Source organism: Podarcis bocagei (genome assembly GCF_964188305.1).
Source record: "Podarcis bocagei genome assembly, chromosome: 9".
NCBI classification, from domain to species: Eukaryota; Metazoa; Chordata; class Lepidosauria; order Squamata; family Lacertidae; genus Podarcis; species Podarcis bocagei.
In genome coordinates, this window is record NC_138134.1 from 40,393,623 (window position 1) to 40,419,172 (window position 25,550).

At 41.1% G+C, this 25,550-nt stretch overlaps 1 protein-coding gene across 5 annotated transcripts in view; it reads left to right on the forward strand.

Moving 5' to 3' along the window:
* Positions 1 to 5,998: 5,998 nt before the first annotated feature.
* Positions 5,999 to 25,550, forward strand: part of GATB (glutamyl-tRNA amidotransferase subunit B) — a 59,019-nt gene continuing 39,467 nt past the window's right edge. For all 5 annotated transcript variants that reach the window (XR_014011656.1, XR_014011657.1, XR_014011658.1 and 2 more), the window contains exons 1-5: positions 5,999 to 6,186; positions 8,879 to 9,029; positions 16,788 to 16,901; positions 19,377 to 19,575; positions 20,702 to 20,824. Coding sequence is in view for 1 of the 5 variants with exons in the window: in XM_081208423.1 (XP_081064549.1) it covers positions 6,035 to 6,186; positions 8,879 to 9,029; positions 16,788 to 16,901; positions 19,377 to 19,575; positions 20,702 to 20,824 (739 nt within the window). In the remaining 4 variants the exon portion in view is untranslated. The remainder of the gene's footprint in view (positions 6,187 to 8,878; positions 9,030 to 16,787; positions 16,902 to 19,376; positions 19,576 to 20,701; positions 20,825 to 25,550) is intronic.

The window sequence follows — 25,550 nt, forward strand, 5'->3', positions numbered from 1 at the left end:
ACACATACACATTTGGCTTTTAATATGATGGGATTTGTCCCAAAGCCATACTCTCCCTTTCAAAATCTAACAGAGGTCCAAGCCTATCCTTATCCCATATGCTGAAACAAAACACTCAGGAAGCATACCTTACACTCTGAATGCTGCACACAGAACTCCCACAAAAAAAGGATAAGTATGTGTGCTAAACATAGCTTTCAAGAAACATGACTTTAGAGGTTTCTCCCTAACACCATCGAGTGAAATTCAAGGTCTTCTTTCATATGAATGAGACCGTATGGTTTAGACCATTACATTAAATAACAGAACTTTCGTCCTACATCAAATCCCAATTTACCTCTTAGGCATTTTTGTGAAATCCTAAACTGACCAGCTCAGATTCACTACAACATGCACTTTGTGCCCTGCCCAAGTAGTTATGCCTACAGTTTCCACATATTTCATAATAGTCCTCCTACAATATTTGAAACCGCCTGCTGTTCCTGGAAAGAACTCCAGTTATGTGCATCTTTGTCACCTAAAACTCCACGCTAATCCTATTTCACGATATATCCTCGTGTGACCCCCATCTTAAAGTTGACAACATTCCCTTTTATCCAGACATCCCGTTATCTACAGCTATAACAGGAGTGTGCTCACTGAGTTTTTAGTTGGGTATTTAGTATCTCTGGGAATGATCCTAGCATTGAAAGGTTTACACATCTCCAGTTCTAAAATAGGATTTAAAGCTTTCTAACAGATGCTTAGTGGTATCTCCAACCACAACCCCCGCTAAACGCACACAGACACTGATCAAATGCATTGGCCTAATTTGATAATTCATTAGCAGGACCAATTAGTACAATCAGCCAGGGCAGAAATTTGTAAGTAGATCTCTGTCCTCTCCGCCCCTTCTATTTCTAAGGCTTTCCTAAGACTAACAGCTGACAAGAATGTTGGCAATCTTGACTATTTGCTTTAGTACTGCTGCATTCCATTCACATTTTTCTCATAGCACACTATTCTTCAGGAGCACACTTAGAGAGGCTCCACCAGTCCCAAGATACTGCTCTCAGGAGTCAGGTGGTCTTCCCACTAATCTATGACTATAACACTACTCTAGTTGCAATTAATTACATTACAAATATTGATCCTTTGCTAGTCCAATGTAATCTATGTATTTCTTCTACAAACATGCTGCTCTCTTCTTGAATTGCATGCTTGCAGAGTGAATACACTCTGAATTTTTAAAATGGCACCCAAGCATCTAACATTCAGTTTTATGAAGTATACTGTAGAAGGGAGGAATCTCTCTCTCTCTCGCTCATTTGCCCTAAACCTTTTTTTTAAAAAAAAATATTTTTATTGCATTTTTTCCAGATAGATTTGAACAGCACAGAAAAACAGAGAAAACAAGAAAAGAAAAGAAAAAAAAAGACAGATTATTAACAAAGCTTGTTTCAATCCATCATCGGACTTCCCCACATCTCCCGAACAATGCATTCTCGAATAATGTATTTATCAGCAAATTATAACCTTGTTTCATATGTTTCTTTTGTACTTCGATTGCATATTAAGTTTAAATTACTTATTGTCCAAATTATTCAATAAACACATATGTTATCCTTTTTTAAAGTTTAAACATTGGTTCTTTCATTATTATTATCTAATTTCATATATATACCACTCTCATTGCTGGGGCTATCCTTCCAAATCGTACGAAATCCTATAGTTCATATAACTTATATAGTTTTTGCATCATTTGCCCTAAACCTAACGCAAAGGAGGAACCTTGAGATGATGGCAACCAGTGGGTTCAAATCACAAGAAAACAGATTTTGACTAAATATCAAGAAGAACTTTCTGACAGTCAGAGCTCTTTGACAGTGGAATGGACTTCCCTCAGAAGGTGGACTCTCCTTCACTAGAGGTTTTTAAACAGAGGTTGACTGGCCATCTGTCAGGAATTCTTTATTTGTGATTCCTGCGTTGCAGGGGGTTGGACTAGATGTTCCTTGGGATCTCTTCCAACACTACAGTTCTATGACTTTATGAGGCAACTTTTTGGTATTTAGTATCGTTAGGGAAACAAGAGAAGAAATATAAATCACTTTTTAGAGGAACTAAAATTACCTCTTGATGTTATTAAGTATCCTGAGAAGATGCTCTAAAAAAATAAATCCCCGCAACAGTAGAAACAATACTACCAAGCAAATCCCAGTTTAGCCCCAAATTTAAAGTTATGTGGAAAACAGTAATTTGAAAAATACATTTCATACATTTCCTAATGCCCAACACCTGGGAGGTCTATTATATATGTTAATGTATAAGGGTTTATGCATGCAGAGAAAAGGACAAGAAAGGGTTAAGTGAGCCGGCATTTGGCCTTTACTTGAAGTGTTCTCCTTTAGTGGGTTGGATGTGTTACTGTGCCTTCTGTGTATATGAATGTTTTCAGCTTTTGTTTTAGTTTTATATTGGCTAGCTTTTTGTATTGTATAATCTGCTCTGGGTTCACTTTTCATTAAAAAGTGACTATTAAGTGCAATAAATTATAATAAGGATTGTTATTAGAAAATGCTTTCCCAATGAGGAAAAGCCACCATAGGATTCAATGTAGATATACAGACTACAGATAATACCAGTTCTCCTTTGGAAGGAACTGAACCAGCTGTGTCCTAGTTTGTTAGGTGCTTGACTAACTCATCTCCCTGCAAATCCCATTGGCTTTAACTCATTCCCCCCCTATTTTGATTTTAAATTGTCATAAACCACCCTTAGTGGTGCAGAGACACTAGGACGGTGGAATAGAAACATTTTACATAAATAAATAAAATAAATGCCTAATATTCCTCACCTCCTGACCTAAACTGACAGAAGACCCCCATACCTTGGCAAAGAAAGTCTCTGCTCCAGTTGGTAGACTTCATCCAGCAGTAGTTGAACCCTAAGTTATTTCCAATGTTGAAATAGATGCAGTAGATTACTGTTTGCCAATCTAGTCCCTGGTAGCTGGGACTGATGGGAGACGCAGACCAAACCAGCTAAGGATACAGGCTGGCAAAGGCTAACATACATACTGGGCCTCTTTTGTGATGAACGCAGAAACACAGCCCTGTCCCTATGCTGAATAAATGTGTTTGTGCATATCTTGTAGAACTGATTCACAACACAATGCAAAAGGCACACATCATCTGATGCAACACTAACCCAGACACAGGAAAGAACCATGTAGAATTTAGGAAATACAGCTTTATGATTTCTTCTGCATTCGCCAATAATATTCTACTGCAGAACCTCTGTGGTTGCAATGTAATATTAAACTTGAAAAGAAAGTGATAGTTTCCTATTCTATACCATTATGCTGCCTAAATTAAAATGAAGAACAATGGCTGCAGTTCTATACACACTTACCCAAGAGTAACTCCTATTGAACTCAGTGCAGCTTACCTCCAAGTAGAAATGCATAGGATTGCCCTGCATATTTATGAATGTGTTGGTTTTACTTGTATCTTCCTACACAATGCTTATTTCATGTTTACAATTGGCAAAGGATTTTTTTTTATCAGAATAATATATTTTTACACTAATACTCAATCCTGTGATAAACTGGATGTGATGAGACCTGGATGCTGTATAGATGTCTCTGCTGTGCTGGACACAGAGCTTTTCGCACAATAAAAAAAAACAAAAACCCAGAAACTCTAATAAACCTTTCAAGGCTCTGCAACAGCAGATGATATAAGATCCAAAATGGCCCTTTTTTCCCTTCCAGAAGTGTCACTGAGGGATTGCTTCCAATCCTTTTATTGCTGCAAGAACAGTTTGCGCAGGATGAGAGAATTTCAGAAAACAAACAATCATCAACTTGAAGTCTGGATGGAACAGTTAAATGTAAACAAGTCTCTGCTGCATTTAACTCCCGGTCTGGTAAGGAGCACCAGTAATTTATAGAGAATTATAAGCATACATTTATCATTTCTATAGCACTTTTAATATGAAGAATGCTTTACAATCCATACCTTATGTCCCTCGCTTTCTACACGCCACGTTAATTTCATATACTTCATAATTATTTGCAGCCAAAAGCAGAAAACTTGGGCAATTATTCTATAGAGCACTGTGCCCTTTTCTAAAGGGGGAAAAAGTGTCCTACCCTGTTTTCTGCAGCTTTTTTATGGTTCGGGGAATGTAAAATATTGGCTGGGGCCTTGTGTACTCCACTGTCCTCTACTGGATAATATCACAGCTACTGACTCAAAGTGCCCATGACTCATCATCTTTTCAAGCAAGTGTCCTACAAAGATGACACAAACAGCATCTAGTGCACATTCAAGTGAAGCCTCAGGGGGCTGGGAATGTAGATCACAGGCCTGTTTGTTCTGTTCTTTATGCCATTTACCTGTTCAGCTGGCACCTGTGGTATATGCTTGCACATTTGTTTGTACAATATTAAACTAGTGTCTATAACTGCCTTCAGTCCCAACTGTGAAACCGCAACCCCGTTTTGCCAAGTACATTCTAGACACTGATCCAGGTGCTAGCCAAAATCTTCACAATCAAGTCTAGTCAATATATATGCTATACATGCCACAGAATTATTTGTGGGACACCTGGGGGGGGGTATTTAGTGTGGGCTGTACCACCACTTTGGGCTGCAGGTAGAGTATGTCATTTCTTATTATTATCCTACATTTGATGACAACAAAAAGTTCATTGCAGGTAAAAAGCTAGCATATCAGGGAGCAAGGTTCTAACCGAGTTGCTCTAGTTTTCTTCTTGCATTATTTGTTCACACAAGGGAGCATTACAAAATGTGATTTCCAATCTGTTGTCTGAAGTCACACAGTCCAGGCAGACCTCCCACCTCATTCTGCTGCATATGTAGACCCAGCCTCATCCGGGTGTTTTGAACTGAGATAAGGTCCACAAGCTCTTTCGTTTGCATGTGGTCTTGGGGGGGAAAGTCTCAGGGTAGCAAATAGGCAAGAAATAAGTTAACAACGGCAATACAGCAATAGTATAATAAGCTGTGTAATATAATGAGAGTGTAATAGCTGTGTAACAGACTGAGAGAGGAAACGCTAGCACAACTTGTACCTTACCTATTGCATGTCCATCTTTTCAAGGACATACAAGAGATCAAGCCTCAAGATATCCACTTACGGAAAAGAAACAGCGATTCACTCCCTTAGGGTAAATGACAGAGAGAATAATGTATTTCATTTATAGGAGCCTGCCTATTAAAGTATCCCAGCTGCTCCTATAATAAAACACCTACAAGTGACTGACAACATACCACAATGATTATGCACATATTTTTGTGATGGAACAGACACTTCCACCATGAAACAATGCCAGGCCAAACCCTGATAAGATTTAAACAAAAATGAAATCATCCCACAACAGCTATAAATAATCTTGAGCATATCACCATTTCAGCATGAAATGGTTTTGCTCACATTACAGGGAGATGCTCTGGTGCTAAAGAATAGAATTTCCAGATAAATTACTGAACTTTCCATTGCATAATTTTTTGTGCAAGCCGGACTCGTCTGGTGCATGCATCTTAAAAAGTGTAATTTCCGTGCTTTCACGTTTACTGAGTACCTTGTAAGATTATATCTCACTTGAAAAATAAATGCACAGTCAGATAAGGAGCAACGGACATAGGAAAGAGGATTCTGTACGTGAACTGGGTACAGAGAGAGAGGTGAACCAGTGGAACAGGCAGACTACTCTACAGAATACTGTACTGCCCTAGGTTCCTTTTGATGCCAGACCACAGGCACCTAATTTTGCACCCCACCCGCCCACCTGCCACCAGAGGGAGCGTGAACCATCGGCCTATATCCACCGGCAGGAATGGCTGCAACAGATCAGCTCGCCCTCTCTCCGTACATTGGACTTGGAAGGGATCCGTCCCGGTGCACCACGGGAAATGTTTTTTTGCTTCCCTTCGTTTCCTCTAGTCCGCGCGCGGTCGGGACTGCATTTCCCAGGAGGCGCCGCAAGAGGAGGTGGGTCACCTGACGCCTCACAAACTCCGAGCAAAATGGCGGCGCCCGTGCTGCGGCGCTGCCGGGTTTGGCTCGGGGCTGGGCATCGCAGCGTCGGGAATGTCGCCGAACTGCGCGGCCCGGAGGGTCCGGTGGCCGCTAGCGCGCTCTGCCGGAGTGCGAAAGAGATGACAGAGAAGCAGAAACGGTACGACAGGGAGGAGTAGTAACCGGGCTGGGTAGAGGAAGGACTCCTGCCGCATATTCTCGCTTCCATCTCTTGCAATGTTTATTTGTGCCTCATGCAGTTCGTCTCCCTAGGGTGATATTCTACGTTTTTGTCAGCCTTCCCCGTTCTCTTTTTTTCCCCCTTTCACGACGCAGAGCAATTTTTAATCTGACTGTCGCAAAGGTCTGGATAGGAGCGGTAGTAGAATAAGGTAGCTAACAAACCGCAATCCCTGGCCTCCCCCGACCCACTGCCCCACACAAAAAAAGCTTGATTCTCCAAGTTTAAAATAAAATGAAGGTTTATACAAATAGACTGAGGACCGTGTCAAAAAGTATACATTTCTTACCCATTTTTAAAAACCCAATACTATGGTTTTTTTTAAAGTGCAAGTGTTCCTTTTACCAGTGGCACAAGTTTGGGGAGGGCGAAATGTGCATCACCTGGCCTAGAGGAGAGGTTCTTAACTCAGTGGTAGAGCATCTGCTTTGCATGCAGAAGGTATTGGCTTCAAGTCTCCAGGTAGGACTGGGAATACCCCATTAGAAACCCTAGAGGACCACTACCAATTAATGAAAGTAGTACCGACCTAGATGAAGCAATTGTCCGATTCAGTGTAAGGTTCCTATGTTCCTATGCATGCATCACAAAAAATAAATATACAGTACGTGCACATTGGATTATGATGTCTGTACATCTACACTGCCTTCTTTTCCTATAACTGTATAATAAATGACATGTTTGGAGCAGCCTTTAATTGCAGTTTCAAGCACACATGAGAAACTGTTTCATTAAAATCAGCTTGTTGTGGTTTTTAAGCCATCAACAATACAACAAAGAGTCTTGTGGCATATTTAAAGATTAAAATACAAGCACCAGTTTTTTGTGGACTAGAGTTTACTTCATCAGATGTGTCACCAGAGTATCATTCAGTCAATAAAGTCAACTCCAGTCCACAAAAGCTAATAAAACAATAAATTTGTTGGTCTTCAAAGTGCCATGAGAGTCTTAGTTGATGTTGCAGTAGAAACCACAAGCGTAGCTATCCCTCTGGAAATTACACTAAGACAGACATCATGCCAAGATCATGGTGCTCTTTTACAGAAGGTACAATTTGGGATTCCCACCCCAACCTGTAACCCATGGGTAGGCAAACTAAGGCCCAGGCCCCGAATCCGGCCCAAACGCCTTTTAAATCTGGCCCACGGACGGTCTGGGAATCAGCGTGTTTTGAATGTGTCCTTTTATTTAAAATGCATCTCTGGGTTATTTGTGGGGCGTAGGGAATTCATTCTCTCCCCCCCCAAAAAAAATAGTCTGGCCCCCCACAAGGGGGGGAGCTCTGAGGGACAGTGGACCGGCCCCCTGCTGGAAAAGTTTGCTGACTCCTGTGTAACCTTTGTGGCAAAATATGCCATTTTAGTTCTAATGTTTTCTAAATGCATGTTGTTCCATAATTTATTCTGTGAAGTTCTGTTGAATAAATATCCCAGGGATGGGGAACCTGTGCCCCTCCAGCTATTGTTGGATTTCAGCTCCTATAAATCTGAGCCAGCCTGGTCAGTAGTCAGGGGTGATGGGAGTGAGAATCTGGTAACACCTGTAGGGCCACAGGTACCCCACCCAGATATATATCTTTTGCATCCTTTTCCCCCACCAATATGTTTTGAATTTAAGCAGAATAGTAACTTAAAACAATATTCAACAATAACTCCTAATTACTTTTCATAATAAATGAGATGAGAATGGGAAGCTCACTTTGTTTGAATAATTCCATTATAGAGAAACAGAACTTTGGTCTTGGTTTGGGTTTTTTAAGTGTTTTAATGTTTGAAAGAAGCACTATATTTGATGTATTTGCTTAGAGCTTTTCTGCTTTCCTAATCTCCCATCTTGATCTAAGTACTTCTGTCATAGCTACGGCGTAAGCTTGACTTCACCAGTGAAATATGATATTTGTGTCTTTTCTTTGTACAAGTCCAGATAATTACTTCCAGAACCTGTCAAGCGGTTCAGGCAGTAAAGGTGACTGTTCTCTTGCTCATATAAAGATTATGGATGTGAGAGCTGCAATTACTTTTCAGCAGATAGGAAGGTGCTTGTTCTTCCTGTTCAGAGAACCATCTCTTGAGTTGAAAAGATGATTTCTCTATTGCCAGACTACTGATGTTTATGCTAATCCAGTACTAATAGTGCTCTGTAGACCCACCTTTCCCAGCTTGAAAGTGACCATCTGACAGCATATGCATAATTGAATATGCCACCTGTCTGTTGGAGATTTCTCATACATAGAAGGATATCAATTAATATTTATTTTCTATTTCATAATCTCCGCTGGGTACAAAATTGGATACCTGTCCAACAAACCCTTTCTGGATAAAATTAACTTCTGAAATGCACTTTAAATCAATGTAAGGCTTTCAGGATGTGGGTTTCTTTTTGCCTTCTAACATGCTGCTTTTTGTACAATTTTCAGCTGTTTATGAAAACATTTCACAACATCTTTCAATGTTCATTATACAGCAGTTGTGGGCATGTAGTGTGCTCCAGCATACTGTTGAACTCTGATACTTTTGACATTTGTATTCTCCACCACACCATACCCCAGCTGTTTTAGAAATTTGAATTGCATCAACCCAGCTAGTGAATATTTCTTTTGACTTTCTTTTAGGAATGTTCCCTGGGCAGCAGTGGTAGGCCTGGAAATTCATGCACAGATCTGCTCCAACTCAAAGCTTTTCTCTGGTTCACAAGTCCAGTTTGCAGCAGCACCTAACTCCTTAGTATCTTTTTTTGATGCTTCTCTACCTGGAACTCTACCTGTAAGTTTGAATTGAATTCTTATATTAGTATTGAATTTTCAACAACAAAGTCTGTCTTATCGAACAGGAACAGGTAGCCACCATTAATTCTTCAGGTAATGTTTAAAAGGGATACTAGACGGTTGAAACACTTCTATCTAAGAAGGAACAAGCAGCTTGCAACTGGCCACTTAATTTCCCTCTACCTTTTCCCTCCACATTGATTCCTTTTTGTGTAATCTTGCCTTTTTAAATTTGTAAACTAGAGGGCAGTGCCTCTTGTCTCACTTTCTTTTTTTTAATATTAGTATGAGCTGGTTTGGCATACAATATTTGTCTAAAAAGCAGGATACAAATATAACCACTTCAGATAAATGACCATTATTTAACAGAGCACCATCCATGTTACATGTACTTATAAGAAGCTTAATAACAAAAAAAGGACAACTGTCCTTACAGCTGACTCACATGCACCCCCAAGACTTAATAGAAATTGTTCCTTTGCTTCTCCTGCTACAACAGGGAAAGTAATATGGGTTTGGTTCTCTGGACTTGGTAGAGCCACTGTCTCCACATCAGGCTCTGATTTTCCTTCAGCTTTAAACACTGCTGGCCTTTTACGGCAAGGTGGTGTTTCCCTGCTGCCATAGCACTCTACAACGTGAGCTTCGGGTAGTTTGCCATCTGAATGCTTACTTCGAAACTTGCCCTATGCCTGCAAGTGAGTGGAAGATTGTGAGCCTTCCTGGCTGATTTCCTAACCAAAGTATAGAATTTGGCCAAGCAGTTTGAAATTATTGACTTATTTTAATACGCAATATTAGGTTCTGGCCTTTTAGTGCTCCAGCATAGGTTCTTTGGTGGGATGCAGTAAGATTACCTCTGCTTGTGTTTATCTGTAGGTATGTATAGAAACATAGGAAACTGCCTTACACCAAGTCAGACCATTGAGCCAGCTAGCTCACCATTGTCTGCTTGGCCTACTTTTCCCCAGTCCTTACTGGAGATGCTGGGAGTTGAACTTGGGAGCTTTTGCATACAAAACATGTGCTGTACTGCTGAGCCATGTCCCTCAACAAGAGACTGGCATCTGCTGCAATGAGATTATTGGATATTGAACAAGTTGCATGTGGAGAGAGATACTGCTAGGTGTGGCCAATCAGCTTTCAGCATAGTGTAGTATTGTTATATTGGACATATATACTGTTATTTTGGACAGACTAAGTACGCATGAAGAAAAAGCCTTAACCCTACTGGGTGGTATCCAATGGTGCCTTTTGCCTTTGCATAAAGTGCTTCCATTCACGTAAGTTGGGACACCCCCATCTTCAGCCGTCTCCCCCTAACCCAATTAAGCCAACTGTTCTCTCCCTTCTAGTTGCTAATGATGGTTGAACCCAGAATACAGAGAGAGGGCTGCAGTAAGTAGGAAGGATTGGCAAGAAATTGGCATCATTTTCCACTAAGGGCATAAATGGATAAAACCCATTGATGGTTTTGTTGTACGTGTATGACAGTTAAATGTAGTTGGACCTCTTCTGGGAAGCAAAGATGACCTTTATGCTATTTTTTATTTGTAACAGAGCCTGTGCTATACAAACAAAAAATCCTGGATGCAGCTGTTGATGTGTCTTGTAGCAGGGTCCTGGGTAATGACTGAGGAACACCCCATCTGAAGTGTTGTAGAGCTGTTGTCCATCAGAATTGCCTACATCGGTCAAAAATGAGTGTGTGTTGTGGTACAGTCTATTTTTGCTGTATCTATACCAATAAAGTTGTATGTTGTGAGCTACCTTGGGAGGGTTAGCCCTGATAAATATAAACGTACACAATACCTTAGAAGTGCCTAGATAAATAAATAAAGCAAAATAAAGTTGCGTGTGAAGATTGTCCCTAAGCACACACGGGATATGTGTGAGAGCAGCCTGCATGCATCTTGCCATATTATTCTGGATTTCTGTACATTTTAAGGAGAAATGGTTGTTCCTTTTACAGTTGTTCCCTAGTGAGAAATCTTGAGCCTAAGCTGAAACAGCCTTCCTTTGAGATAAGAGCTCCTGATTAGTAGTCAGCTTGATGGCTAACCTAATGAAAAATTCGTGATCTGCTCTTGTTCACCTCCAGCAGAGGCTTTTATCTGTGCAAGGAGAGGGAAAGAAAAAAATATATTTTCCTTTGCAGTTTTTGGTAGATAAGTTGAAAGTGGATATTTAAAAATGTTAGTACTTGAGTGTCAGAATGTGATACGGAATTCTATTTTTATTTATTAGTATTACTGCTTCATAGGTTTTATTTTATTTTATAGTTTTAGGCAAGAGTAATGGTACCTTCCTCGTTTTAACAGGGTACTTTAGTGTGCATGAACATCTTAATGGTTGCACAATTTAGTTAATGGAGTATTATTCCAGATGTGATTTGGCATCTGTTTTAGGCTTAAAATTCTGTCTGCTTTAAAGTTAACAGATGGAAGAAGTAGTCCTTTAGATACTTTATCTGCATATGAAAATTTCAGTTGTTTTAAACACAAGACTGTTTATATTTATGCAGTACAGTGGTGCCTCGCAAGATGAAATTAATTCGTTCCGCAAGTTTTTTCTTCTTGCGAGTTTTTCGTCTTGCAAAGCACGGTTTCCCATAGGAATGCATTGAAAATCAATCAATGCGTTCCTATGGAGACCGTCCGGGGACAGAGGGGAAGCGCCAACAGTGTCCTTCAGCTCTCTATATTGGACAAACAGGCCAAACCTTACGCCAAAGAATAAACGGACATAAATCTGACATCAAGAATCACAAAACAGAGAACCAGTAGGAGAACACTTCAATCTCCCAGGACATTCTATACAAGATCTCAAAGTAGCTGTTTTACTACAAAGGAATTTCAGAAATAGACTGGAAAGAGAAGCTGCTGAATTGCAACTCATTACCAAACTCAAAACCATGGAGAGACCTGGTTTGAACAAAGACATTGGATTCTTATCTCATTATACATGACTAAGCCATTTTTCACCTTCTCACCCCTTGCCTTTTCCTGGAAGACCTATTGCAGTCGTTAAGAGTCGTCAACAGGCTCATCTCAGCCAGCTGCCAATCTCCCATTCCCACCACCCTCTGAGTAATACCCCTCCCCACCTTCTCACTATATAGAAGGATCTGGCAACTTCTGTTTCAGTGTATCTGAAGAAGTGTGCATGCACACGAAAGCTCATACCAAGAACTAACTTAGTTGGTCTTTAAGGTGCTACTGGAAGAAATTTTTTTATTTTTGACTATGGCAGACCAACACGGCTACCTACCTGTAACTAATCTAGATCATTCATTCAAAGCTATTATCCCCATAGGAGGGGTGGGTGGTGAGAGAACATACATCGTGCATCTCTTCTGCTTTGAACTTCATTGTACTCTCAGACAGACCGAAACAAAATGGAGAACTCAAGGACACACAAAGAAGGGATTGTTTTAAGTGATTTTAATGCCTTTAATGTTATGTTATGTTTTACTTTATATGGGTCTTGGGAGGCATTTTTGCCAGAAGGGCAGCCCATGTTTCCCAAAAAGTCATACAGCTCACACAGAGATATATGCCCACTGGTTGGGCATTAGTAGCAATGGTACACTGATGACGCCTGATGCACACAAAGTGAGAGAGTGCTACAGATTGGGGTGTCTCCAGCTTGAATTTCGCTATACCATGAAATTAATCCCTTGTTTGGCTACACTTTACCAAGTTGGCTGTTTTGCTTTTTAAAAATTGCATATGGCCACTGGGCATTTGCTGGAATGAGAGTTTGGTCATGCACATTCGTGCCATGAATTTGATGTTCCTGCTTGAAGTAGCAAGCAGGGTCTTTCATGAAATTGGTGTATAATATTTAGCCAGCTTAAATCTACTCGCTCGGTTACTATGAATTTTATATTGATTTCAACTTCAGTAGGTGCCAAATGAGGTCAACACTGAGACTTTTGCAATCCTAGTTGTGTGCCAACATTTTTTATAGCTGGGGAAAAGTTAAACCAGGAGAGTGTAGAGCTTAATTATTTTGAACCTGAAGTTCCATATCAATAGTTAATTAATTTAGATTAATCTGTCACCTGGGGAATGATGTCTACAGCTGAACGTTGAGGAAGAATCATTTTGTTTACTGGAAAAGGTCTTGTGTCTGCATAGGGATTTTTTGTGGTCTTCATTATTCTGTACTACAGCATCTAAATATTTCTTTGATCTGTCTTAAATTAGTTTTGCATTGGCAGAATAAAAAATAAAGAGGACAGTTCATTATTAACTTTGGCAAATCCCTTATGTAATTATTAATGGCACCTCATTTGAGGTAGCAAGGGATTGAATGTGATGGGTTATTTATCTGGAAGAAGGATCCAGCCCATTCACTGAACTAAACCAATACATGCAGATTGGTGATTAGCACTGAGAACATCTCTTTTTCCAATTTGTGCTGGTAATGCAGGACTGCCTTTATTGAATTTCTCTTTTCCACAAACGCCAATATTTGAGGGCTTTATTATGCAAGAGCTGCTTTCTAACAACACAGTTGTGGTAGATTAGTGAATCAATAAACTTGTAATAGCTCCTAAACATCTATATTAGATTTAAGTTTCCTTTTTTTTTGGTGTTTTAGTTTTTTTCTGTAAAACCGTGGATTTTTGGAATCCCAAATTGGAAGTTCATCCAGTCTGGGATTAAAGATCTCATCTCCTCTCCTCTCCACAGATACACAAACACACATGTTTGGCAGCAAGCTACTTTGCCAAAATAACCCATTGGCCTACCCTAAACACACACATGTATAAACAATTGCTTATTGTTGTCCTTCTTTTCTTGTAGGATCAGTATAGCAGCTGCCCAAATGTGCTTGCTTGTGCCACTAGCAGACATATTGTTTACATACCTTTTACTGCTTACTTCCCCCCAAATTAATAAATTATGGTTCCCAGGGATGTGTGCTGTTGGTGTGGAAGCACTGTTTTCACTGAAACCCACACAAGTGGTCAGAAGCTTTCAGCTAAGTTCTACATAAGTTTTACCCTTTACAACTCTAGAAATACTTTTAAATAGAACAGTGATGAAACCCAAGTGGCAAAAAAAAAGGCTCCAGTTTCATGCAGATACTTAAGATAGCTGAACAGTTAAAAACCAATGTAAAATGCCAGGAGAGAGACAATTATGGATATTCTTTTATTTTGTAGAAGAGAAAATTTACAACTGACACCAGAAACACTTCCTGCATAGGAAACTATTATTTTGACACTAAAACAATTTAATACTTCAACAGTGTTGGCAATCTCTCATTTTGGTCTACAAGTCAGGACTAATTGGATCCCGTTCTGCTGCTCTTTAAACAGTTCTGCTGTATTTTACACATTTTTATTTTAGGCTCAACAGTTTTCTCAAATGTATAGCGAACACCCAAGAAGCCATACCAGTTACACAAAAGGTTTAACAGCATCCTAGTTATTTGTTTGTTTGTTTGTTTGTTTGTTTGTTTGTTATATGCCATCTTTCCTTCAAGTGTATGTCTGTATCTCATTACCTTACTAGATTCAGATTTTGGGTTGCTTCTGTTGTTGTTTAGTCGTTTAGTCATGTCTGACTCTTCGTGACCCCATGGACAAGAGCACTCCAGGTACTCCTGTCTTCCACTGCCTCCTGCAGTTTGGTGAAATTCATGCTGGTAGCTTCGAGAACACTGTCCAACCATCTCGTCCTCTGTCATCCCCTTCTCCTTGTGCCCTCAAGCTTTCCCAACATCAGGGTCTTTTCCAAGGGGTCTTCTCTTCTCATGAGGTGGCCAAAGTATTGGAGCCTCAGCTTCAGGATCTGTCCTTCCAGTGAACACTCAGGGCTGATTTCCTTAAGAACGGATAGGTTTGATCTTCTTGCAGTCCATGGGCCTCTCAAGAGTCTCCTCCAGCACCATAATTCAAAAGCATCAATTCTTCGGCGATCAGCCATCTTTATGGTCCAGCACTCACTTCCATACATCACTACTGGGAAAACCATAGTTTTAACTATACGGACCTTGCTTCTAGGACTGAGTTAATTCTAAAGCCAAATCATTGAATTCCTTGGGGCAGGGGACTAAGACTTGACCCATATCATAGCCAAGTGGTATATATCTCAGGAAAGATTTGGAACTGTGCATCCTGTTTATAGACTGGCTTTCTGTTTGGAAAGGGCCATTTCTCAATGGTAGAGCATCTGCTTTGCATATGCAGAAAATCCCAGGTTCAATCCTCGGTGCCACTGAGTACGGCTGCAAAAGTCTAAAACTCCGAAGAACCACTGCCAGTCAGTGTAGACATTATTTTATTATATGGACCAATGATCTGACTAAATACAACACAGCTTCTTACATTTCTACACATTGACGCTCCTGTCCTAGAAAGCACGGGCATTACATCCTCCACGAAGAAAGCCATGGCAGAGGGGAGAAGGAAAGAAAATGTTTGAAGTGGAGGAAGTTCCTTGCAGAACAGCAATAATTTCTTCATCTTGCTATTCCAGACACCTATACTATGATGGAGCACAGAATAATGGCAGTTCAGTTGCCATTTGAAATCGGTGACAATAGGCACACATTGAAGCTCCATATTAAAGGAAGCTTGGTGATTTCTTTCTGTTTAATTTAAGGGAAGGATGGAGAACTTATGGCCCTCCGGATACAACAGCAACAGCGTTGGACCATTGACCATGTCGGCTGGGGCCGACAACAGAATTGGAGCGCAACAACATCTGGAGGGCCGCAGGTTCCCCAAGCCTGACTTAAAGCTCTATTAACCTGGCCTGAACAAATAAATACCCCTGTCCTTATATTAGAAGAATTTTGGAAATCTGATTTTGAGCGTTATCAAATAGTCAGTCTGAGTGTCCCCCTCCCCTTCCACTCCAAATCATGAGGATTTGGAAGGTGAGTTGGCACATAAATAAATTGACATCCCTTGGCATGAGAATGGAGAGTAGGGCCATGCCCACAGCATACACTGAAAGCACTGTTATACAACTTTAACAGTCATGGCTTCCCTCCAAGAATCCCAGAAACTGGAAGGGTGCTGAGAGTTGTCAGGAGGCCCCTCACAGAGCTCCAGTTCCCAGCACCCTTAACAGCTACATTTCACAGAATTCTTTGGAGGAAGTCGTGCTTGATAAAACGACTTTAAATATATGGTGTGGATAAGACCTAGGTTTCGACGCTGGATTTCACTTCTATTTATTGCATGTTGTGAGGCTCATCTGTGCCCCACGATCAGAAATGATTTTGTGCAGTGTCAGAAACTACACTTGCTTGCCTCTTACCCTCTGTGTATCCACACTTTTCCTTGGTCTTTCAAATCCAAATGACACAAAGAGAATGCCTGGAAAGATGTCCCATGTTGCTCTGGTCCTCAATTGCCTTCTGAAGCATTTGAGCTTTACTGTAGCGCTATAGGAACCCCTTCCTGTGAGTTGACCCTTGCCTGTTTTTCACTTACATCAGTAGCTGGCAAGGGTGGGAACCAAAACCTTAAACCTGGGATGTGCCATATGTTCAAAGCATGTTTCTGTCCCTGAGCAGCCGCTTCCACCCCACTCACTCTGGCATGGGAAGATACATGCATAATGCTCCAGCGTCTTGCTGCTGAGGCTGAGCTTCCCACGCACGAAAAAGACAGATAATGCTTCTTGAAGGCAAGCAAAGTGGAATGTGCGCTGTTTAAAAGGCAATGTGTGGGAGAGGCATTTGTTTCATACTGGGTATCTGAGTGAAGTCATCTGTCATGTTTCTTTAGGTTCTCAACAGGAGATGTGTAGAAGCCGCAGTGATGACAGGCCTTGCGCTGAACTGCACCATAAACAAGAAGTCCTTGTTTGACAGGAAACACTATTTCTATGCAGATCTGCCTGTGAGTATGTATTGAGCTTTGTCCCTCGGCAAATCGGATGAGGGGCAAGCCTGGAGAACTGACGGGGAAAACAGGCTGGGAGAAGAGATGGTTTTTTGTTCTCTGCCACTGTTTTGCCCATCCAAGCACTGAGCCCTGATGAATAGGCAGCTGTAGCCAGGCTCTTTCTGATTGAAGGTGATTGTCCTGATTGCTGACTGCAGTCCTGCGCCTCATGTTTCCAATGGCTTTGGATAATTAAATTGAGAGAAGGCGCTTCTAGGGCCAGACTTCCTCTATTCCCTCTAATTGTCTGTTAGGGTTAAGACAAACAGTCTGATATTGATCTTTGCGTTTGAAACGAATGTATTACAAATCTGCATTATGGTCCTGTAGACATCACAGGCATTGGTTCTCATTACTTTAAAGGATCTGAAATGCAACATCCTGTTTTTACATGTCGCTGATCGCAAAAGCAAATGAGGAAGACTTTAAAAAATCATGCAGTATTACCTGCTGATATTACAGATGACGCTTATATTAGGACCAGACTTGCTTTTTCAAACGTAATGAGGCAAAGCTCAGATCTAAAGTGAAACCCGTCCATTCAAATTCATCAAACACTCAGGATTTATCGTTTTAGAATTTAAATAGGGGCCTTTGTTTTTCCTTGAAGCCACAATTGTAATGCTAAAGATCCATGATAGTTTTTTCTGCTCTCTGCAGAAAATACCTGCATCAGGAGTGGAGAACCTCCAGCCAGCCTGTGCCCACCTGGCCATTTTGGGGAAGCCATGACCCACCTAATATCATGCATCCATTTGAAGAAGCAGTTTGGATATGTCCTGCAGTGTGCCTTCAAACCTCCATTTTGTGGAAGTTTGAAGGAAGAGCACAAGGGCTCTTTGAAAGCCCTTTGTAAACATTCCTGCGAGCAGTGTGGATTGTTTACTAAGGACTGTTTGAAAGTCCTACCAATATGGTATTCAGAGGGCAGCATCACCTGATATCACTATAAGGTGAGGTGATTGACAAGTGGTTGGCCTCACCTACTTGGCAAATTTGGCCAGGATAGGTTCTGCACCCCTGCCCCATATTCTGGGGATGGGATGCAATGGCAGGAAGGGAGTATCTCCTTAGTAAGAAAACCCCCTACTATGGTAAGTTGCTGTCATTGTTCACTTCGACACCTGTAAATAAACCAAGGTAGATTAGATTAAGAGATAGAGGTTGCCAAAGGTCACCTAGGCCAAACTAAACATGATGTGGGAGATCTCTAATCAAATCACCTGGCCTTTTTAAAAGTATAAAATCTGCCATGGGGAAGAGTTGTGGAGCTGGGGAAAAGGTGATTAGCCTTTCTTGCTATGCTGTTTTCTCAGTCAGAACTACTGGTCCTGAGGCTGATGAGGGCTCCACTGGGAAGAGGTGCAGTATGCAGATGCAGAGACCACAAGTGGTTTTTAGTCTAAAAACAACGGGGGCGGGAAGCCATGCGGTTCCTCTTAAACCTTAACAAGTGGGTGGGGGGTCCATGATTGTCTACTTTGACTGTTGCAAGTTTATATGTGAGTGGGAATTTGAAAATGTGTTCATGGTACCGTATACAAAGACCATATGAAAATAAACAACAAAATTCCATTCTGGGTGTTGATTAAAGAGAGGTTGGCCGCCAATTCTGTTTGTTATTTTTTGAGCATTTTAAAAGGGGTTCTGCTTGTGGTTCAACTTGAAATAGAAGAACTATCAAGCCATTCATTAGGGTTTGGAGTTTCCCTTTGAGGTTCACACACACAAGCCTTAATTTTAGCCAGGGCTCCCTATAATTTAGCCCCACAATCTATATTCAGTACATTCACATATGACACACAAAAGGATAATAAAGTATTATTACACTGTAACAAAACAATAGAAGTCACATTTTGTTAGCTCAAAACACATGCAGTCTGCCCCTTTTCTCTTGCCATGCAGTGTGTTAAGTGTGCAATGCCCAGTTTGTTATGAGGGGGAAATGGGGTAGAACACTGACGCAGGGTGTGACTTATGTGAAGGGGAGAGATAGCAGGCGGGAGAGGATACTTGACCCTTCTGTCAGCCAGTTCAATCCTACTCCCCAAGGTGGTTTTTCTCATGCAAAACTGCCCTAAGCTAGCATTATCAGAGCCTGTAATGAGATTCATAGTTTTATTACACATGTAGATAAGATAAATGCTACTTTGGAGATCTTTGGACGGTTGGATATGAAAAATGGGGCTTCAGACAGAAAATGGAATGCCTGTTTCTTCTTGTCACTTGTCATCTGTTAGGTTTAAAAAGTAATCATTTTAATGGGGAATGGTGGAGGGGAAAGCAAAGGGGAAAGATTACACTGAGTCTTTAATGTGTATTGCATGAATTTGTTGTTAATAATTGCTTAGAGAAAAGGGCCATCTATTGGAATATAAAGTTGATATATGACCATTTTAAAATTGTTGATTGCTACAATTTTAAATGCAGGCTGGCTATCAGATCACTCAGCAAAGGCTTCCCATTGCTGTGAATGGGAACTTGTCATACATTCTGCGCATGGGGAAAAACCAGAATGAAATGGTAACCAGGAGTGTGAGGATCAAGCAGATACAGTTGGAGCAAGACAGTGGAAAGAGTCTTCATGATGATTTAAGGAGCCAGACCCTTGTGGATTTGAACAGGGCAGGTAGGTTTGATACTCTCTTGTCTATGTAACTGTTATTTATATTTTTTTAAAGGGAAAAGGCAGCAGCATTCTGTGCTTCTATCTGAGGCTGTCAGTATTACCTCCTGATGCAAGTTGTTCTACACACACAAACACAAACACAAACTGAAAGGCTGGCTTGATCAAGGCTGGTCTGCATGTCTGGCAGTAAATCCAGGGATGGGACTCTGGCTGATAGTTGTGTTTGCCATTTTCTAAGGTGAATCTGGATCCTTCATACACGCTCAGGCACACACAGAGAGAGCTTTTCTTCAAGCCCAGGTTCTTCCAGACATTAGTGTGAATGGAAGAATGTGGCTTTAGACATGAACTGAATGGAAAGTGTGAGGTGACAGATTGATACAATATCTTGAGTGTGACACGATATGGCCTAGATGCTGAACCATAATATCTCAGCCCATACATACATGCTTACTATTGTGAGTAGGGGAAAGATTGAGGTTTGTTGGGGGAAGTTTAAGCACCTTCCACCTGCTGGGTCTTGCTGCCAGTTCTGTTTTTCAGTGGCCTGTGCTGCTAGGCCTGATTTTTTTTTTATTTTTTTTTTGCCAAACACAATAGAGAGGATTTGCTGTCTCAGAACCTTCTCCTAGCCCAAATTAGGAAGTGTCTTGGCAATACTATGGGTCGCTGACTTTTTTGAATTTTATTACTTGATGAATTTGTTCTCGTCATTTGCTTTTACATGCCAATGTGTTTGATTTTACAGTGATTGCAATGTTTGTTTGTTTGTTTGTTTGTTTTAATGCTACTGCGATTATTGCGAGCCTCTTTGTGCTCAATATTTTGTTGCTGGAAAAGCGGGATACAAATATTAAATCAACTCAACACTGCTTTTGAGCTGTCTGCTTTCCCCTTGAAAAATGTTGGACCTCGTTTTTTCTCTTGGTGATAGAGGGAAATGAGCGTTCGTGTGCCCGTTCTGCAAATCCAAGCGTTTTGACAGTGATTAAATAATAAATGGTTACCAGTTTCTCCTGACACAAAAGCTTAAGCACTTTTCACGTGGGCTCTTCATTTTTAATGTCTGAACTGTTTACATGAGATCAAAAGCTGCTGTTCAGAATTTCTTGTCTGTCTCTGGTAGGAGTTGGCCTCATGGAGGTTGTCATGGAGCCCGACATGTGCTGTGGGGAAGAGGCGGCTGCAGCAGTGAGAGAGCTTCAGCTTATCCTGCAGGCTCTTGGGAGCAGCCAAGCAAACATGGCAGGTAGAGACCTAGGAGGGCATGTTTATCATTCCTCAGCTGTAATTTTCCTCTCACAAAGGCACTTTCACGGCATCTTACTTACTTTGGCTTCCAGCTGCTTATCATTCGGTATTGTTGTGGTGCCGTGTTGTGTTTTGGTTCCTTTTTTCCTTCGTCAAAATCTTCTGATTCTGAATTAAGGTCACTTGCGCCTCTGGTGCCTGAGAGGGGCCCAGCTGCCTCATCTTCAGCTCAGATTCTTTTGTACTCCTAGGCCTTTCTAAATTTTACATAATAAATCTTAGCAGGAAGGGAATGACTGATGGCTTCTGTGCTGCTTCTCCCTCCCCCCTCCCCTTGCCTGCTTGCCTTCCTTCCAAGTGATGCTGTGATGCAGAATCTTTGGAAGAACTGCAGTTGCAACCCGACTGTTAATCTCTGGGCTCACCTCAGCTATGTGGGAGCAATCCTGGGAGGGGTTTGGAGGGAGGATCAAGCGGTGCGGGTAGCAGTGGATGTTTGATATAAAACACTTAACATGGTAGGGTATACAGTGGTGCCCTGCAAGACGAATGCCTCGCAAGACGAAAAACTCGCTAGACGAAACAGTTTTTCGGTTTTGCGTTGCTTCGCTAGACGAATTTCCCTATGGGCTTGCTTCGCAAGACGAAAACGCCTTGCGCTTTTTTTTTTTAAAGCCGCTTGAAGAGGCGCAGTTGCGACGGACCGTGCTTCGCAAGACAAAAAACATCGCAAGACGAAAAGACTCGCGGAACGAATTATTTTCGTCTTGCAAGGCACCACTGTATATGTATGTATACATATACCAATTGCATATTAGGATTCGTCCAGCACCTCAGAATTAATTCTAGATCAAGGTCCCCACAAACTACTATAGTGGAGCTCATGAATAAGCATCAACATCTCTCACACTCAATTCCTCATTATATTGTGTGCATCTTGGCACCTCCCCTTTTCCTTCATACTCTCGTCTTAGCATTCAGCCTCACAGTTGCTGAAAGCAGCAATAATTATTTAGGAGGAAACACACTGTCTGCTGTGGGCTCTGTGCTTCTGAACAGTGGTCAGCAGCGTTGCTTATTTCTGCCCCTCCTGTTCAGAAATCATCAGCAAAGAAAAATTGTAGCCACTTAAATAGGCCAGCTGCCTTCCAAATAAACCCTCAGTGGGGCATGGAGTGGATGATGGCGTCTGCCACTCCTTGTCAGTTTACTTGAGGTTTCCATTGCTGTCTGCTGCCTTCCCCAACACCAATTCCTCTGCTTACAGTTGCAATAGTTCCTATTGCTGATGGTGTCAGTTGCTTCTAAGAACTTTTTCAGGAAAGCAGCCTTAACCTGGAATAGGTTTCATTGATTTTTATCCTTTTTTATTATTTATTTGTTTCCATTTGTTTCCTGCTTTTGTATTGAATGGTGCCCAAGGCGTCTTTTTAGGTATTCTTTGTGATGGCTTCTTTTTTTATTTTCAACACTTAACTGAAGTACCAAGCACCCATAAGCCTTGACACGGAGCATATTCCTTAAGATATAATTTTCAGGGAATGCACATTAATTTGCATCCCTTTTTTCCAATGGTGGATTTTTAGCTGTGAAATTCTTGTGGGGCTTGCACCATTTGCTTCTCTGTCTGCTAGTGGTATTTTTTTTCCTGCAGTCTTATCAGATTCAGCCACATTCATTTTTCAGCCAGTGATACAGAGGCTACTTTTGTATTATCTGAGCTATTTCTCATTGAGGATAAGTTTGCCCCTTCCTGCCTTATCTATCTTCCAATTGAGTGTGGAGACAAAGGCTGAATTCACCATCCATCCTTTCAGTAGCAAGTACCTGCAGTGTGCCTAGATCAGGTACATGACTTCATTGCAAGATAATCGGGAAAGGTGAAGGCATTTGGGGGGAGATGCTAGCTGTCTGATTGCCCTGCCGTGCCCTTGGGTCTAGGAGAGTCTCCAGGAGTAGATTGAGCACATGGTTGCTACCTACAAGAGTGGTACTTTGAAGTCAACTAAAAATGAAGGTGAAGGTATGACCTGTCAAAGGCTAAGCAATAAGTAGTTCATCTGTAGCTAGGAGTCTAAGAACATGCAATTGCTTAATGGACACTTAATCCAGAAAGAGCATTGTGATAAAGGACATAGCAGAACCACAAATGAGCTGTAGGCCAAGGGAACAGGTAGTAGAGATTCACTTCCACTCAATACAAATACAATTTCAAGTCTTAGGGAATGCAGGCAGAGTTTCAGTTACTCTACAGTTTCATTATTGCCCTGTGGAATTTGGTCCTGGGCATAGAATATCTGACAATATTTGCCTTTTTTTAAAAGAGAAATATTTCTAGTCCTCAGGATTTGGGGAAATGTACTTACATATAGCTCTTGCCAACCTAGCAGTTCGAAAGCACGAAGTGCAAGTAGATAAATAGGTACCACTCCGGCGGAAAGGTAAACGGCGTTTCCGTGCGCTGCTCTGGTTCGCCAGAAGCGGCTTAGTCATGCTGGACACATGACCTGGAAGCTGTACACCAGTTCCCTCGGCCAATAAAGCAAGATGAGCACTGCAACCCCGCGACTGGACCTAACGGTCAGGGGTCCCTTTACCTTTATCTTTACTTACATATAGATATTTTGTAGAATCATAGGAGTATGAAATGTGTCTCAAGGACAAGATGCAGATTTTTTTGTTTGCTTGGTTGGTGCTGAGTTTGGGTTCCTGCACTTGTGCAATACATACACAACCACAGATTTGGTTGTGTATATAGCTCTCAATATAAGCAAGAGGTCCAATGGCTTCAGTCAGTGATGTTCAGGCCTTCTGTCTTGAGGGAACCCTTTTCACATTAACAAGCCTACCAAGGAACTCGTGTATGTGTTGGCTCATGAACATCTCCAGATAGGTCTGCCTGAAACTATGTTGAGTGGACAATACTGAGCTAGGTGAAACTTCATATCTTCCTTTATTCATAAATTAGCCAATCAATTTATTGAGCCAATCAGTTTATTAAGCAGTCTCGCTCTCTGACAAATGTGCTTGTTTGATAGACGTGCTTGCAAACACAAGTTTGTTGTATTCATGCAATTTCATACTTCACACTTACAGTATTCATACTTTACTATAATATAAAAATTGCCATGTGTGAAGTATGCCAGAAGCTGTTGATCAGAGGAGAAACAGATCCATACCCACAACTAAACCAGCAGCATGCAGTCATCCATCATTCTGACAATGAGATTTCCTTGCATCCATGCAGTTTTTTTTTTCCCCTGGGGGTATGCATGCCCCTAAACATTTTGTGAATATTTGTACTTTTTCCATTTACTGTATTTATTTTCCCCCAGTTTGAACTATAAAATGGTGATTTTCTTGAGTCAAAATGAGAGTACCCCCTAAACATTTTTAAAGAAAAAAACACACTGCATCCGTGTGCATGTGCTTTGTGAGAACGCCTTAAAAGGAAGGGTGCTGTCCTCCAGCACTTTTCCTGCCTAGTGTTCTTCTCAAAAATTTAGAATGGGAGCACTCGTGTTTTTGGAAAGTGCCCTTGAGAAGACTTAGCTCTGGCTGGACAATCAGTTTTTATCCTTTACAAATGCAATTCCAGTGCTGTTTACTGCTTTGTGTAAATATCCAATATTTGCTTCACTTTAAAGGGCATTAACTTAAGTGTTGATAAGAAGGAAGATGCAAAAGTGTGTGTTCTGTGTCATTTAGCGGGATGGCATTTATTGGGGAGGGTGTTATATTGGTTGCCAGACTGTTAGATACCTGTTTTTAAAAGGATGTGGAAAAGCAAAGAATAATAACTCGAAAAGGCTTGTTGTGGTGTTTCTACCCCAGCTTTCTCTTTTGCAGGAGATTGCCCTCTGCATCACTTTCTACAGGGCTATATGTATGACACTTTTTGGCAGCTGGGAAGGCTTTGAAATTGTATTTGTGGCAAAGATTACAGTTCCTTGCAGGGAAGGCAAAAACAGGTTTCTGACACCTGTCCTTGAGGCGTAAATTTTCAAGGACACTTCAGTAAATCTGCCCTGAGCAGTAATTGGCTTTGTGACAGAGCCATGTGAACTCCTCAAATGATAGTTTCATACTAGACAAAAGCCATATTCTGTCTTGACGTTTTGTGGTTTCACTGCTTGCCGTTAGGGACTTTGGTCAGATTTCTCTTCTCTTCCTAGAGAGGATCATCAAAGGACCTTCATGTACAACTATTAGTTTAGTTAAAACCTCAAGAAACAAAGTCTGATTAAAGGAGGTGTCGCATTGCACAAAGTTTGCACAGTAGATTCCAAATGTTGTGCCGCAGTTCTCTGTGCTATGTAGTCTTGCCAGGAATTTGTATCTGAGCTACAAAACCTTAATGGGGGGCATGTCCTCTATTTTTTATATAAAAAAATAGGCTATGGCTGCACAAATCCCATATAGCTCTGAAGCAATGACTTGAAGTCTATTCAAAATGAGTCTAGAAGCTTGGAAATGATGTAAGAGCTTCATTCCATTTGATTTCTGAAACGGTTGGGTATTCTCTCAATTGCTTCTGTGTCTTAAGATGTATGCATCTGCTATCTTGAGAGGGATGTCCATCTGCTTGTTTCACAGATAAGAAATGTCGACTTGGGACAAATCTGTAGAAGAGATTCCAGTGTGTGTGTGTGTTGCCTCTGACAGAACTGTCAATCCCTTCTTGTTAGATCTTCAGGTGTAGAACGATGCAGGCATGAAGGAAG